This window comes from Cydia pomonella, chromosome 11 (genome assembly GCF_033807575.1).
Source record: "Cydia pomonella isolate Wapato2018A chromosome 11, ilCydPomo1, whole genome shotgun sequence".
In the NCBI taxonomy this organism is placed as follows: domain Eukaryota; kingdom Metazoa; phylum Arthropoda; class Insecta; order Lepidoptera; family Tortricidae; genus Cydia; species Cydia pomonella.
Window position 1 is genome coordinate 15,524,952 of NC_084713.1, and position 16,137 is coordinate 15,541,088.

General features: G+C 35.2%; 1 protein-coding gene across 1 annotated transcript in view; it reads right to left on the bottom strand.

Moving 5' to 3' along the window:
- LOC133522961 (uncharacterized) overlaps positions 1-16,137 on the bottom strand; it is a 241,474-nt gene that overhangs the window by 136,074 nt on the left and 89,263 nt on the right. The window contains exon 2 of the mRNA XM_061858461.1: positions 11,459-11,962. Within this exon, the coding sequence (XP_061714445.1) occupies positions 11,459-11,810 (352 nt within the window). The 5' untranslated portion in view covers positions 11,811-11,962. The remainder of the gene's footprint in view (positions 1-11,458; positions 11,963-16,137) is intronic.

Genomic DNA, 16,137 nt, shown 5'->3' on the forward strand with positions numbered 1-16,137 from the left:
AACCTGATGAGCGGCGGTAACATGGCCGCAATTTTGCCACTTGTCATGCCATGCGTCACTTTTGCACTTACATATTTGTTAGAACGTGACAGACATGATGACAGATGATAAAAAAACCAACCATAATAGCCCTGCAGGTGTAGTCGTAAAAAATCAAACTAAGTATAAGCGTCAAACATTTTTTCATTCGATAGTTCCGACTCTTCCAGATTCTTATTTCTTATTTCAGCCAAATCTTGCCGCTTATGAGATTATAAAAGAAACAAAATAATTGCGTAAAATAAATCGCGTGCCGGAACTACGAGTAATTAATAAATATGGTGACATTTCATAAATTTGTAGGCTATATTGTCATTTTTTGACAGGTTAGGCATCGAAGGTACAGACCCATCCGGCATTCGAATTATAAATCAGTATTTTAAAAGTAAAACTCATTGTACCTATTTGGTTCGTATGAATTAGTGTCATAATTAAAAAAATCTATGGAGCACTCGTGAGTTATAACTTTTTTTCACAATCCATAACTCCCGCGGAATCTATATAGGCCTTTATCCTTCAGTACACCTGCATGAAATAAGATATTTTTCGAGCAAATGTGATTAAAATATTTTCCTGTCTCTTTACGTTACGAAGTGGTTTAATCGTACACTCCTCTAAAAACCAAATCCCCTGTTACATTTACGGTTTCGTGCATGTTTAAAGTTAAGGTTTAAATAACTACATTTATAGTTATTTAAAGTTGGGTTTCGCTGAATCTGTTTTGAATGCAAGCAGCCATCGGCTGATCGGCTTACTTGGGTCCCGAAACCCGAACTCCGGAATCCAAGAAGGTTTTGTCGTTGCATTGTGGGTCTTAAATTAATATTACCAAGGGTTTATTATAATATTATAGCTGGTTTCTGACATGACGCAGTTTCATTTCATTTGCTTTGTGATCTGCCGTTTTAAACCTCCTTTCTTATAATTCTCTTCTGAAACAAAAATGATATTTGAGACTTTCATCTGGGTGCCTGTACCCTTATCGAAATTAGATGAACATTCCTTAGTTGAAAAACAATCCGAATATACTTACCTCTATTTTCATAATAAAACTTATTTTATTTCAATATTACATAACTTAACGAAGAATAAAATCCCATCAAAACCATTACATACAGGTAACACTGCAAAAAAGATTTGAAATGCACCTAATGTAAAACCAAGTCGGTTAATTTATTGAGCAACAGGCTATTTATAATTGACGAAATATAATTTGCACCGATTGGTGGTATACAAAAGAATAAAAGAGGTGTGGAGTGCTTTGACGCACGTCCCATCCATATAGTGGGAATAACTAGTTATGATACTTTGTGTTTCTGAGATTATATCGACACGTTATTAGGTAAATGAAACTTTTTTCCAACACAAATCGTGTTTAATTTGAAATTAATGTTTCTTTACATAAATCTTTTATTTTATTGAGACATACTAGGAAAATGTAGTGTTAAAAATTAAAATGTAGAGAAGTAATTAGGATCTAGATTGTTTAGCTAAATTGTGGTGTTGTGCTATTACTCTATTGTAAAAGAGCCATTAGCGATCAAATTCATCGGTGCAAATAATATTTCTCCATCTCCAGGTCCATAGAAGTCTACAATCATAAATTGTGACCAAATAATGATTAATTAACTAATTACCTGTTATAATATTAGATTTTCTTAATGAATATTCATTTACAATTTCAAAATAAACTTTTTAACTAAACTTACTGTTTATTTATTTATTTATTTAATCTTTATTGCACAAAAGAAAACCTTATAGTACAAAAGGCGGACTTAATGCCATGAGGCATTCTCTACCAGTCAACCTTTAGGCAAAGCAGAGACTGTTATTTGTCAATTAAATGAGTGCCAGTGATATCTTAATCAACTTCATTAGAAGCGCGGCGCGTGGGGCGAGACGGCGCTTGTCTATAAGATCATAATAGCAGTCTTATTATGAATATTCATATACTTAATATAGTACAACTGTCGTATTTTTCCAAATGCTAACTTCTAGGCAAATATCTTAGAAAAAGAAGTGTGTGCAACGGTACATGCTTAGGTTTTAAAATTTTCGGGCCTATCTTTACAAAACTCGAATCAACTTCGTCTCGTTTTCAAACTTCAGCCCTTTAATTTTAAGAACCCTTATTATGTACCTGTTGCACAAAATACTATTTTAGTATTGTAAGACGTGTATTATTTTAACAGAATGTCAAAACGACGAAGCACCTCAAGAAAAGGTAGGTAGTGCCCTTGCGCTTCGCTTGGCTCGTCTTGGCGGAGGCACTACCGTGCCCTCAAATAAATATAATAATTAACAGTCCATTATTCACTTACTCAATATTTCGCGAAGAGGAATAATAATAAGCTTTAAGAGCCATGAACGGAGCCAGACCCCATGAATACCCGTCTAATGGTAAGGTCCTTTTTATTAAGTGAATAAGCCCACGAGAACGGCTTGTTTGACTGAAGAGCAAGGATAATTAAGCCGAAATATAATCGAAATATTAAGACGGGTAAAATGTTCTCCTCGGGACTCCATTACGTCTTGCAAGACTCGAATGTACCGCTGCTAGGGTGATAAAAAGTTCAGGGGGGCCCGAAGGGCAAGTGCGTTTTCTCTAGAAATACACGTAGAGTAGATAAGCACAGAGCCCGGCTGGATAGTACAATATAACCTCATTCATTTCGCGTGGTTTAAAGTAAAATTTAATAGGTCTACCCGCTATCCTGACGTTAAAATAAGGAGGTTTCTGAAATACCAGTTTACGTTTGACGACTGGATCTTAAGAGGCCGTTATCGATTTTCGTCGCAAAAATGTCAAATTGATAGATTTAGCGCATAAAATTGTACACCTTTTATTAACTATTCGAAATAACAAGTACTGGTTTCTATTAGCACGTCTTGTTATCTTTCATTTTAATAAATCAATTTTTTGAAAACAGACTCACTTAATTAGCAATGATTTTTTTTCTGATGGACGTTTAGGTAAACGCGCGTAAAGCAGTGACTGCTAAAAATGATAATCTTGTATTACACATATCCTGTTCCTTAACTTTAATAAACTACATTTTTGTTGTTATAAATTTGAAGTAGTGTAAATGAAAGTTAGACGAAATCAATTTTCTCCAGAAATTACTTCATAACAAGTGACAATTTCTCTGAAAATCGACTTAATTTCAACGAAATTTTGATTCTTAAACAATCAACAACATTTGCTGAAACTGTTCTTATACATGATTTTGTGTAATTTGCTACCATAATTTTTTGATGAATTTTTAAAAACTGTCCCTTCTTGTCACATATTACCAGGGACGCACGCTTGCGACCTCATTATTAAGAGCAATTCCTAGCTGAACAACTTTTCAAATCTCGAATTTTTGAAGCTATGTTTCTGTCGCGCTGCGGTGGGCGGGAGCCGGAGCTATCTAAGTGTGAGTGCGCGCACACAGACGCGAGACTCGTGCGCTCGCTCATTGCGCGCCGTTCCGTCGACATCGTCCGCGAGCCAGACGGAATTTATTCTGCGCTGCCCGACGCAAGTTGTTTTTGTTGTTACCACGTAATATTGTTTTTCATTTTTATATTATACTGTATCTATTACACCCTAATACCAAACACCCTATCACCTGTACTAAATGTATTTTACACCTATGATGACGAAATAATAAATGATTGATTGATTGATATTAATTACTATATAGGTAAAAACTGCAAAAAAGAATGATGTCTCAGCTTCGGTTGTCGTCGTACAGTCAAGTGCATATGTATCGAAAGAATCGTCTCATAAATATGGTACTACGCTCTTATTACACTGGAATAAGATGCTATGGGACATATTTTTGAGTAAGATGTGTACACCCATATTTTTACACTTGACTGTACCTATCCGTATCAGTAAGTTGGGAGTGATCATGGTGTGTTGTGAAATTTTGTAAGTAGGTATAAAATATACCTATGGTTAAACTACAATCTATTTAACTTGTAGTACGATGGGGCTAAACTTGGGCCGCCTTATTGAAGAACGTATCGCAATGACAATCTGGGTAAAGTATGTTGGGATAATGCCGGACAATTTTGGGACCAATTGAGAGAACTCGTGAAAAAATGTTTTTTCGAGATCTCAACACGTGACAGATTCTTGAAGTACGTAGCGAATCGTTAAATAATAACCGTAGATTCGACTTGAATTTTGGTAATCTTCAATATAGAACGGTTTTAGTTTTGTACCTGTGTAAAGATGAGACATACTTTTTTTAGGGTAACGAGTGTTTTGTCATCAAGGGAGAACATTGTATGGTGAAAAAAAGTTGCTTCTAATGGAAAGAGAATACGGTATCACAAAGAAATAGGTCCGGTGTCTACCCTTTTGTATCCGATCTTAACCCGGATACAAAAATTGGTAAAATTGTGGCTCTCAAACTTTGATACCTATGTCATAAGGCAATTTAATAAGTAAACAATGTGCTAAGAAACCTCTTATTGTAAGGTTTACCCGAAGTAATAAAAAAAAACAGTAAAATAATAGATACGTTGCGTAGTTTTGACAATTTAAAATTTCGTGAACTGTACTGGTTTAGGGAAAGTGTAAATGTATTGTTTATTGAATGGAATGTACTGGAAGATATGAAGTACTTAAGTAGGAGGGACAAAAATCAAAATAAAAAAAAATCGTGCCCAGTCATTTTTAATGAAGGTCGCCAAAAAAATAAGAATCAAACTTAGAAATCAAAAAGACTAAGTAGTTCTTTAAAAAGGTCAAGGTCACTGAGAGCCCATCTTGAAGTATGGAAAATAATTAAAATTGCGATTTTGTTGGTTTAATTTTGCAATTATGTATATATATATAGTTGATATACAATTTTTTTTTTTTTGATAAAATGTAAGGATCGTATGTAAAGAGTAAAGTAAATAGGAAAAGAGAGCCCTCTTGAAGCATTTTAAGGAAACTAATTTCGAAGCCCTATCTCTATTTTTTATCCGAAACTAGCAATGTATGTATGCGTGCACATCTACATATGCATCCGTATGTGTAGGTACATTGCGGACGATGCCTGTGACATTATAACCGCCAGTGCAATTCCGTCTCTAGAGAACATTATAGCCTCAGAGATATTTAGGCTACAGAGGTGGTTTTCTGCAAATGGTTTAGTTTTAAATCTACACAAAACCCAAGTGATGCACATAAGCCTAGGGGGTAGGCCCCCGCGCCCACTAAGTGTTAACGTGGATGGCCACGTCCTTCCTCAGGTACATAGCACTAAGTTTCTTGGCGTGACGTTAGACACGGCCTTGAAATGGAATGCCCATATTGATGTCGTGTGTGGCAAATTATCTGGTGCCTGTTTCGCACTGAGCAGGCTGGCGCGTATATTGCCGCACCAGCAACTAAGGGCTAGCTACTTCTCGCTGTTCCATTCGGTGATGTGCTATGGTCTAGAGTTCTGGGGCACGGCTGCGGAATGGCAGCGTGTATTCATTTTGCAGAAACGTGCAGTACGGATTATATCATATGCCCCACACGGAACACCCGCTAGGCAACTCTTCGTAAATAGTAACATAATGACACTCACATCACAATACCTATTTTACATAATTAAATATATTAGAAGTAACATACACCTATTTCCAATAAAGACATTTAAAAGTTCACGTATTACACAAAAACACAAAAATATGTTGGACTCGACATGTTGTCGACTTGCGAAATCCAACAAAACGGTATATGTTGCGGGGCCAGGTATCTATAATAAACTACCCGGCAACATAAAGATTATTGAAAATGACCTGATATTTTACAATCGATTAAAAAAATGGCTGACTACAAATGCCTTTTATGACATGTCAGAATATAATGATTTGAATTTTAATTTAATTTAATTTATTGGATGTATGAATTGTGTTGATTATTAATATTTTATATTGTTATATTTTATATTATTTAATTTGATAATTTTGACATGTCAGAATATTATAATAATAATTTAATTTAATTTATTGGATATTTGAATTGTTTTGATTATTTTTATACTGTTTTTATTTTACTGTAATTGAATTTGATTATTATTATTTATTATCTTAATTGTACTCTTAATTGACATAGACCTAATTATATATTGTATTACCTTTTGACTTGTAAAATTTGCAATTTTATCAATAAAGGAATATGAATATGAATATGAATATATTGCGAAAAATTGCTCATTTGCTATCTATTTTACTCGATTTTGTTATAAATTTCAACATGTATCATCATCCCTATACAATATAAATACTCTTTATTGCACACCTCAATAAAAGAAAACAATACAAAAGAAAACATACACATAAGCACAGGTAAACAACATGCGGTCTTATCGCTAAAAGGCAACCTTTGGGTTGCGGAAATTAAAAAAATTACATTGTCAGTAACCGTCGCGCTGGTAGTGGTACTGGATAAAAATAATGGTACGAAAGTGTGATCAAGAAAACAATAAATGTGATAATTAAGGTCAGTAGGTAAATTGAAGAAAATTTAAAGTTTGATAATCACTGCTGTTTTTTAAATAGGTAAAGATCTGATTGTTTCTGGTCCGATCTTTACCTGGAAGGGTCAAGATCGGATATCGGTCTACAGCAGTGCTAGGTCTGTTAACACAATTACAAAAACAAACACAGTTTCATCACAATACGCAAAATAAATTACAGAGCGAAGATCGGATAGAAGGAAGAATTCGCGAAATTTACCTTGATCTCTGTGATTGCACATAGCACAAGCCCGACTCCCTGAGCGACGCGGGGACACTGACAGTCGAGGCGCAATGAAATGGCGTCTAACACAATGTTGCCAACATTAAAAAATAAAGCCAAATTAGGGGGAAATGAATGTCCTACGTTCTTCACCCGCATCCGGTATTTACCCAACATACCTTAATCGTTGAACCGCCGCATTTCAAAATGGCCCTTATTTTGATATCGGCTAGCCGTAATGTAATACGGCGGATTATACAATACGACTGCGATACTTATATATAAATCCCCTCGTCAATGTAATTTCATTAAATTTGCTATCTAGTGGCAAACATCAAAGTAGTTATCTTTTACTTGTGACGCACAAGTGTGAGCAATGTAAAATACTATATTTCTAAAAAAAATTGCCTACTACGTAATAAAAGAAAATGTGATTATTAAATTATAATACGAAAGGTGGTCAAATCGCAAAATGCTGTCGTTTTATTTAAAATAATGAAATAATTAGACCAGTTCCGAAAGTACCGGGAAATCCCGGTTCTTTAAAACAGTACCGGTTCTGCAATCCCTAATAAGGATGTTATACCCATCACTATTCCTTCTGTGTACGTATATTTAGAAACTGTCTCCGCCTCCAATTCGTGCGATAAGGACAACTGCAGCTCGGACCGAAATTCACTCGCAAAAAACTCAAAAATCGAGGTTTCGCTCTCGACTGTTTCCTCCTCCAAAACGCAACTAATCATTATGAAATTTTGGAAATTGCAAGAGGAAGAAATAATCTATGCCGCTATGTTTTGATTTTTTGGATATTTTTTGTCATATTTGTATACTGTGCCTTTTTTTACAGCCAATTCAATTTAGCCGTTTTTGCGATTTTCGAGGCGCTGTATCTTTCTTCAAAATAAAATAATCCAAAAAAGCAAAACATAGCGGCACAGATATTGATGATATTGATCTTATTTGAAAAAATCACTGCTCTAGGTTAAAAATCCAGGGAGGAATCAGTCGAGAGCGTTTGTATGGAAAAATCGCAACTAGGAATTCCTCTTAAGGGTTATTCCCACTAGTTACCACCAAGTAGTTATGACCTGTGATCAATAACAGTATGTGATAACCACTCTGAAGTTTAAGTTTTAACATACCAAGGTTTCAATATACATACGTATGCAAAAGCGGCTATAGTTATTAATATTTATAATACCTACTAGTTGATGGAGGGTAGATATAGTTTTTTCTGCCTACAAACTGTACTGTAGTTTGGAAGATTAGTAGTTTAAGGCTTTTTGTAATCTTCCTTTGATTAAAAAAAAAAAAGTTGTTACCAGTGGTAACTACTAGGATTTTTTTTCCACCTTTTACCACTGGTAACTACTGGGAAAAAAATCCCACTAGTTACCACCAACTCGGTTTAGTGGTAACTACTGGGAATTTTTTTCCCAGTAGTTACCACTGGTAAAAGGTGGGATTTTTTTCCCAGTAGTTACCACCAACATTTTGTTAGAGTTCAATACTAATAAAAACAGTAGAAAGAGCAAAGTATAAATAAAGAGTGCTTTAATAAATAGTTATAAGTCGATTAGTGTTTCAGTTAAATGCTATAATAGTGATCATAAATTAAATTAATAATAGAAATAAGAGAAATTAACGTTTGGTTAAAATTTATCTTATTAATTGTGACGTGATCTATGAAATCTGAATCATTTGTCGAGGGCACAGCGTTGTATTCATATAGGAGCATCGCTGATAATGGCGTAAGCGCCATCGACAATCAGGTTCGTTTCAATATATAACGTCACAATTATACGAATGAACAAACAAATCAGTCAAAGATCGACTATTTTTGATCACTTTTAAGGCAGTTTACGGAAACAGTAATCGACTTATAGCTAATTAACTTATAATTAATTCGACTTAATTAATTATTTATTAAAGCACTCGATATTTAGACTGTTTTTATTAGTATTGAACGTTAACCAAATTTTGGTGGTAAATACTGGGAAAAAAATTCCCACCTTTTACCAGTGGTTACAACTTGGTGGTACCTAGTGGGAATAACCCATTATTAAAAGGCAAGATGAAAAAACGTGCTAATAGAAACCAATATTTGTTATTTAGATATTACGTAACAAAAGGTATACAATTTCAACGACTAAATCAATCAATTTTACATTTTTGCTCTAAAATCTTTACCGGGCTTTTAAGGCTAAGTAAAATGACCCATTCATTTTACTTAGCATATCAATTTAAAGGTAAGCATATAAGAGTTATTTAATGATCAACGAAGCTTTTTAAAGGGAAGGGTTGTTTTTCTGGGAAAGGGTGGTCAAGTCCTCGGTTAAGAGCGTAAGTAGTTCTCCCAATTAGATTCGTTGATTACATAAGACTTTACGGTGGAGTCAGACCGAGCTAAGTTTGGAAGCGATTTCGATAGCCCAGGGTTTACTAAACGTCATAATTCGGATCCCTTTGTTTGGCTTCATTATTGAAAGTCATAATGTAATGATAATCATAACTAAAACCGTTAAGTTTCCAGGAATTTCGTTAAGTTATCCTATAGATAGGTAAGGTTAAGTTTGTTTTATGGCAATCCTGAAAAGTTACGCGTTTCTGAGAAAAACCGAATTATGGCTAACGAAAATGCGAACTAACAATACATTATGACTTAAAACTTTATGGGAAACAATAGAGGCCCGTTATAATTTCATAGATATTTGACGTTTAGAATTACACTTGCACTGCCTGGGCTATCAAAATCGCTGCCAATTTAACTTGATTTGATTCTAGAAATTGTAAAACGGGCTTGCAATACAAATAAAACAAATGCACATTTCATTATAATGAAATATGCAATGTAAAAGTATAACAGGAAACAGAGGGTCTGTTTTTTGTTCGCTTAAATATTTATATTCAATGCCTAATATTTCTTTTTCTACTCGTCGACTGTAATGGTTGAATTAAGATTTCGTATACCAAACTGTAATTGGGTAGTTTTCATGTATGGGCTCCCAACTCAACTATAATATTCATTTCGAAACGGTTTAGTCGACTATAATGAAATTGACCAATCACAACTCGCCGCGGTCAAGAGGACGAAACAAGACGATAGCTCAAATTAATTATTTATTTTAGGTTGTATAGTATAAACAATTGCTTCATAAGTCATAAACGCACATGTGACACCCTTAATATAGCAACATCCATAGACTACGAAAACCGCTTATCATTGCTTGTTAGTCTGCATAGGCTACGGTGGCCAAAATCGAGAAAAAACTGTCTAAAATTTGAATTTAACAAGGAGCAAGTACCAGGGCCTCATGAGTTACGAGAAGGTGTCGTTTACCAACCCGCCAGGTCCCGGCCGTGGCGCGAATGAGTGTGAAGGTATCGCGGCTGCTCGCGTATCTTAAATAGCTGTATATTTTTGGCTTATTTACCTGTATGATTTTCTTAGTTTAAAGTATTATTTTTATTGACTCGTAGGAAAAGTATTGTCTACAATAGTGATATAATCAAGCTTTTCAATCTCGTACCTCACTTTGGCAACTCAGCAAGCTTCGTTGCCAAAAAACGGTACTCGACTGAAAAGCTCTCTATTATATCACGATTGTATAAATACATTATTAATTACATTTTAGTTGCAAACTGATCGGATAATTATTGATTCAATATTATTCTATAACAAACAGTCTGTAACTAATGATAATTATGCTAAATTGGTGCTGGTATAATCGTGACTATGTAATCGGCAAATGAGGGCGTTATGTGTTGAGCACAAAGGCCGCTGCGACAGGCAGCCATGCCGTACATATTAAACGGATCACAGGTTGCGGTCAGCCAGTGCACACGCCGCCTATTACGTGGGACTACTAGCTTTTGGCATTTGCCGCCTATCCGCACTCGACATGCCTATTTAATGTCCTGCAGCTCGTTCGGATATCTGTTGTGACACTTATGACGACTACACATTTCAATGGGGAAAATCAGTGTGACGATTGCAGTAGGACTGTTCTGTAATGCGCATTTGATATTTCAATTTGATTGATTGCTCAATTCAATTAAATTCAAAATATTTATTTGCTTAAATAAGGGTACAATCAGGGTGCTTGTGCTTATTTAAGTACATTTGTGGAAATACAGTAAACTTATATTAAGCATAATATATTGGATTCAGATTGTATTATATTAATGTTGATTCTCAATAGAAAAAGAAGGCTCCAACTCGATTTATATTGTAATTGCTATTCAACTTCATAAACACGATACCTAATAGGTGACTTTAGGTAGAGTATTATTACGTGTATTAATTATGCTACGCAAAAGTACCAAAACGTTTTAATTGTTTTAATGTGGAATAATTAAACCAATATTATTGATAGTTTAACTAGTTACTCACGTATCTTTTTCAATCGTGAGGCTAATATAAAACGAATTAGCAACAATGTTCTAAAATATCTAAATGCAGAGAAGTGGCGAACCGATCTAATCCTTTTAGTTAAGTTAGTTTTGTTATTTTAGTCTCACAAATACAAAACATGATAAAGTCGTACCTCTGAGAGTGTTTAACATTACGCTCACTTCTTCGTTGTGGCAGATAGGTACAGCTTTTTTTAGATTAGTCGACTACTACGAACGATCGTTATTTAATCAATATTCTGAACCGTTGTTATATCAGCAACCTCACAAGAAAATAAACTAAACTTACCAATTTGGGGTACATCATAAGGTCGACTGGACCGCGAAGCTCGTAGCATCATCTGATTCGCGATCTCTGAAGGAAGGCGTGGAGCACGTTTAGACCAGGCCCGGTTGCGTCGTCGTTCTTTGTGGAGAGCGCCAGCGGGTAGCGACGGCGTAACCTGGTGCGCTGGCGCTGGCACCGGCGCGGGCGCTAGCGCCGCCGACTCAGGCTCCGGGTCGAAAAGGTCGTGCAGGGGCCGCGCGTGCGCTAGCTCGCGGTCCCGCGCTCCGCGCCACTCCGCTGCGTACCGGCGCGGCGCGGTTTCGGCCGCCGAGCGCAGCGTCAGCGCCGCCAACACCATGCAGTACACCCGCATGCTGTCACCCACCACCCACCACTTGCGCGTACTAAGTACACAATCTACGCACACCCCGTGGGCGCACGCCCGACCGCATTATAGACTTTTATTGCAGGTCGGGGCGGCTACTGTCTGATTCCCTTAACGATTTGTAATTAACGTTGGCAGACCTGAAACAACACGGAAAGTCCTATGAGATATCCATGAAATGAAATTATGCTAATATTTAATTAATATTGTATGCTTTTGGCACGTTTTATAAATTTCACAGTTACATTGCTTTACTATCCTTACTACTGGGACAGGCCAGCCAAACTTAAATAAATAACCACAGAAAGCTCAATAAGGCTTGTGGAAAACGCCAAAGTACGAAAAAAGGCCCGATGATGTTTTATTTAAAGAGTCCCAGGTACTATATTTTATCCTTATTGAGGAAACAAAAACCATTTAAATTTTAGCCGCTGGCGATGACTAGTGTTAAACATCACCTCAGGTGATTCACCTGGCAATTGATTTTCCCAATAGAAATGTCTGGAAATGTTATATTTGAATTAAATACATGATTCCCTTAATACTACACCAAACCCCGATCTCTAAATCTTGAATCCTTCAAGTGGCCTTCTCTAACTTCCACTAATGAACAGCTGCCGGACACCTGGATAGCATAATAAGGATAGTATAACAAACTTAATCGTCAAGTCTTGTTGCTGTACCATTTTTTGGAGCTGTACATCTTCGTTTATATATAACAAATCTCAAAGTTATGAAGACACTTATTCTTCACACATTCAAGCCAAATTTAACCTACTTCAATTCTAAGAAGGAGGAGGTTCTATATTATAGCATTTTTTATGTATGTTCACCGGTTATTCTATGTCCCGTCGTGGTCCGCATTGGGTAATTATTTTTTGTTTTAATTATTGTTTGTTTTTTGTTTGAAAGGAGGTTTCATCCAAGGAGGTCCAAAATTAATTTGATTTTGATCTAATGATGTGATCTATGAGGAATTGCAGGAACTTCTAAATTTTTAAAGGCACATGTATACTAAGTATGTGTGATTTGGGTGTTTTTTTAAGGCAATTCAAGCATTTATTCTCGAAGATCACCAATTTGGTGGAGTAGACCTGATGATGGAGACCACAGATAATATGTGGAGCTTCCGTTATTTATGTATGAAGTATCGAAAATGACTAACGACGAGTCTGAGAGGTGAGGTGAGATGTAGGCGTGGGAGCTGAAGGCAGAGGGGTCTGAGGTTGGGAGTTGAGGAGTTAGGGCTTAACGGGTCAGGGTTTGAGGGGTTGGGGGTTGAGAGGATAGTGAGTTGATGGGTCAGGGATTGAGGGTTCGGGAGTTGTGGAGTTGGGGTCAGGAGTTGAGGGGTGAGAGTGAAAGGTTAAACAACTGAACCGATTTTGGTGAAATTTACAGGTATTTGGTGAATTAGAACTGTAGGTGGTCATTGATTTTTTTATATTTTCAAATAAAGGCCTCTGTAAGTGGGACGGGAAATAACTTACTCTGAATCCCATGCCTGCGTGCTATGGATAGTTCGAAAATTAGTAAAATTACATACTTTCTCTAGCTACCTAATAACGCATGGTCAAACCAAACTCACACTGGCGCAGTCCGTACCATGTCCGTACCATGTTCGTCTGTTCTAACACTTCGATAGTATGGAGGGCGGTCCACTTAAGTGATTTTACGCTTCAAAAATTGGCTTGGTAATGACTTTAGACTTATCAGTTGGTAAAGTATATTCTTAATTAGGATAATATTTTTGATACTTTTTGAAGTCTTATGGAAAAAAAGTGTGTTAACTTAAAGCTGCATGGTCAAGATTTGTTTAAATTTGTCGACAACTTAATAGAAAAAATATATTTAAACAACGAAATCCTTCGGGTAGATGCAACAAACATATTGTTGACTATATATTAAGGAAAATGTTCAAAGTTTCACAATAAAAACAAGTTTTCGTAAAGTAAGCGTCAGCTACCTTCTCCGAGACTTTTAGTACTTACCTAGTGAGTTTGTTTCTAATCTTATTTGTTGTTTAAGTAGAGATCATCTCAGCGAATGTTTAGAATTCGTAAAGAGCAACCTTTTTAAGCAAATACATGAATTGAATATCATTCTTTATTATATTTATTCATGGCAAAAATTTTACCAAGTGACGTATTCGAGCTTAAGTGTAAAAAATGCTATGTCACGGTTTCATTTCATCGTGAACTAAATTACGGAAAATGAAAAATAGGTAATGCAAAAATAGTACATTTCAACGCAAGTGTGCATAATGTACATTGAACGATTTTTTTAAATACATTTGCGAAAATATCACAATAAAACATATTGGTTATGTGAGTATTGTAAAACAGTGTTAGTGTACGAAGAGATCTTACAGTTACGAATTATCCCCAGAACTTGAATTATATTGATAATTCAGATACACTACGTTCAGCGATGATTTCATACAAAAACACTCTCATATTTGCAATTTAAGTTGTATTATTTTGATACAACTACATTTTAAGTGCAATTGGCGGGCACCCGTTTTACTTTTAAATTCTTTTTCTGTTAACAACAACCAACGTGGCAATGATAGTTTTATTCAGCCAATAATGAAAAAGATGTAGTGAAATATCGTAATTTATAACAGTTTATTTATATAATAACAAATATATATTTTTGGGAATAATGAACGTGAAACGGCGAAATAAAAAATAAAACAAAGTTTTTGGGTATCCAAACTCTTTGGTGTGGACGTATGGATAACAGTCAGAAATAAAATTAATAAAGTTGGAAAAGTAAAACGCTAAACAGCTACGTAAAGTAGCACTTTTTGGGCAACTGTATTAAACATATTTTTCTATTCGTCGACTGTAATGGTTGAATTATGATTTCGTATCCCAAACTGTAATTGCATACTTTCATGCATAATTTTCTAACTCCACTATAATATTCATAGGCAAACGCTGTAGTCAATTATAGTGAATTTGACCAATCGCGTGGCACCACGGTCCAGTGGAACAGACACCAACGCGCGACTATTTCATGAGTAATATTCATATATTATGCACGCGTTGATGTCTTTTATACTACTGAGGTACTTGCCTAATATTCTTTAATTATTTAGTTTTTATACTAGAAAAAGTGTTATTTTAGATGACTTGTAGAAAAAGTATTGTATACAATAGTGATACAGTACTCGACTGAAAAGCTCTCTATTATATCACGATTGTAAAAAATACTATTGTCAAACAGACTTGAATTTTTAAGAAGTCACAGCTTAACACTTAATATCTTTTTAGTAAAGATCGTGTTGTCATATAATATATATAACACTGGCTGAGGAGTATGAACGTGATACTTTTTAAATTTTAAATTAAGCCACACGCCAAAAGATTGAACAATATCAACGAATATTTCAAAAAAGGAAACTTGTTGGAATTATATTAGTAAATGATCTACAAATAACTCGGGCTTGGGCGACATAAAAGTACTGTAATAATGCCTGCAGCTGCAAAGTGCTTTGTGTCCTGAATATCACAAAGTCCGTGGAATGTCATTGTAAACATGAGGCTAAACTAAAATTCGAGGTATTAGTATGATGAACAATTTATGTTGAAAATAGCAGTGAATCTGCATTTATTTGTCATTTCATAACATTCAAAACTATGTTAACTAAAATATAATGTGAATGGTAAATAGCTGCAGTTAGGAGTAAGGTGTTAGGAGTAAGGTGAACATGATCAAAGATTATCCGCGTGAACGCCGTCACTTTTACATAGGTAGGTTTTTATAGTGTGACGGCACGAATCATGATATATTTAAAAGAAAAATTGGAGTAAGTACTATTGATATTTCACCGATAATTGTAAAATTTCTACAGCTTTACACGTTAAAAGTTAAATATCGTAAAACGTAAAAGAAACGTCGAGAACGTAAAAGTCGTCTTTTCCTTAATGAAATTGTGTATTTTTTCTCCAGTTATGGGCAATGGGGTGATTGACGTCGAGAGCAGTCACGAGTCAGATGTTTTAAATATAGTGCATATCGTTAAAAAATAACTGTAGTTTTGGCCTGAATTACGGTATTATGATATGAATTCATAGTTTATGCGGTTTCAATAGTTACTATGCATAACTATATTTCGAACTTACAATACTTACGATTCCGAATAAAATTACTGAAATTTTATATGATTTGAATTTAATGTCTATTAAAATTATGACATGAAATACTAAGCAAATGATACGATCCGGGTGACGTCAAAACAATAAAGTTCCACTGCGACGTTTCATGTGACCAAGATAACCTACTTACAGTTTAATATAATCATTAGTAA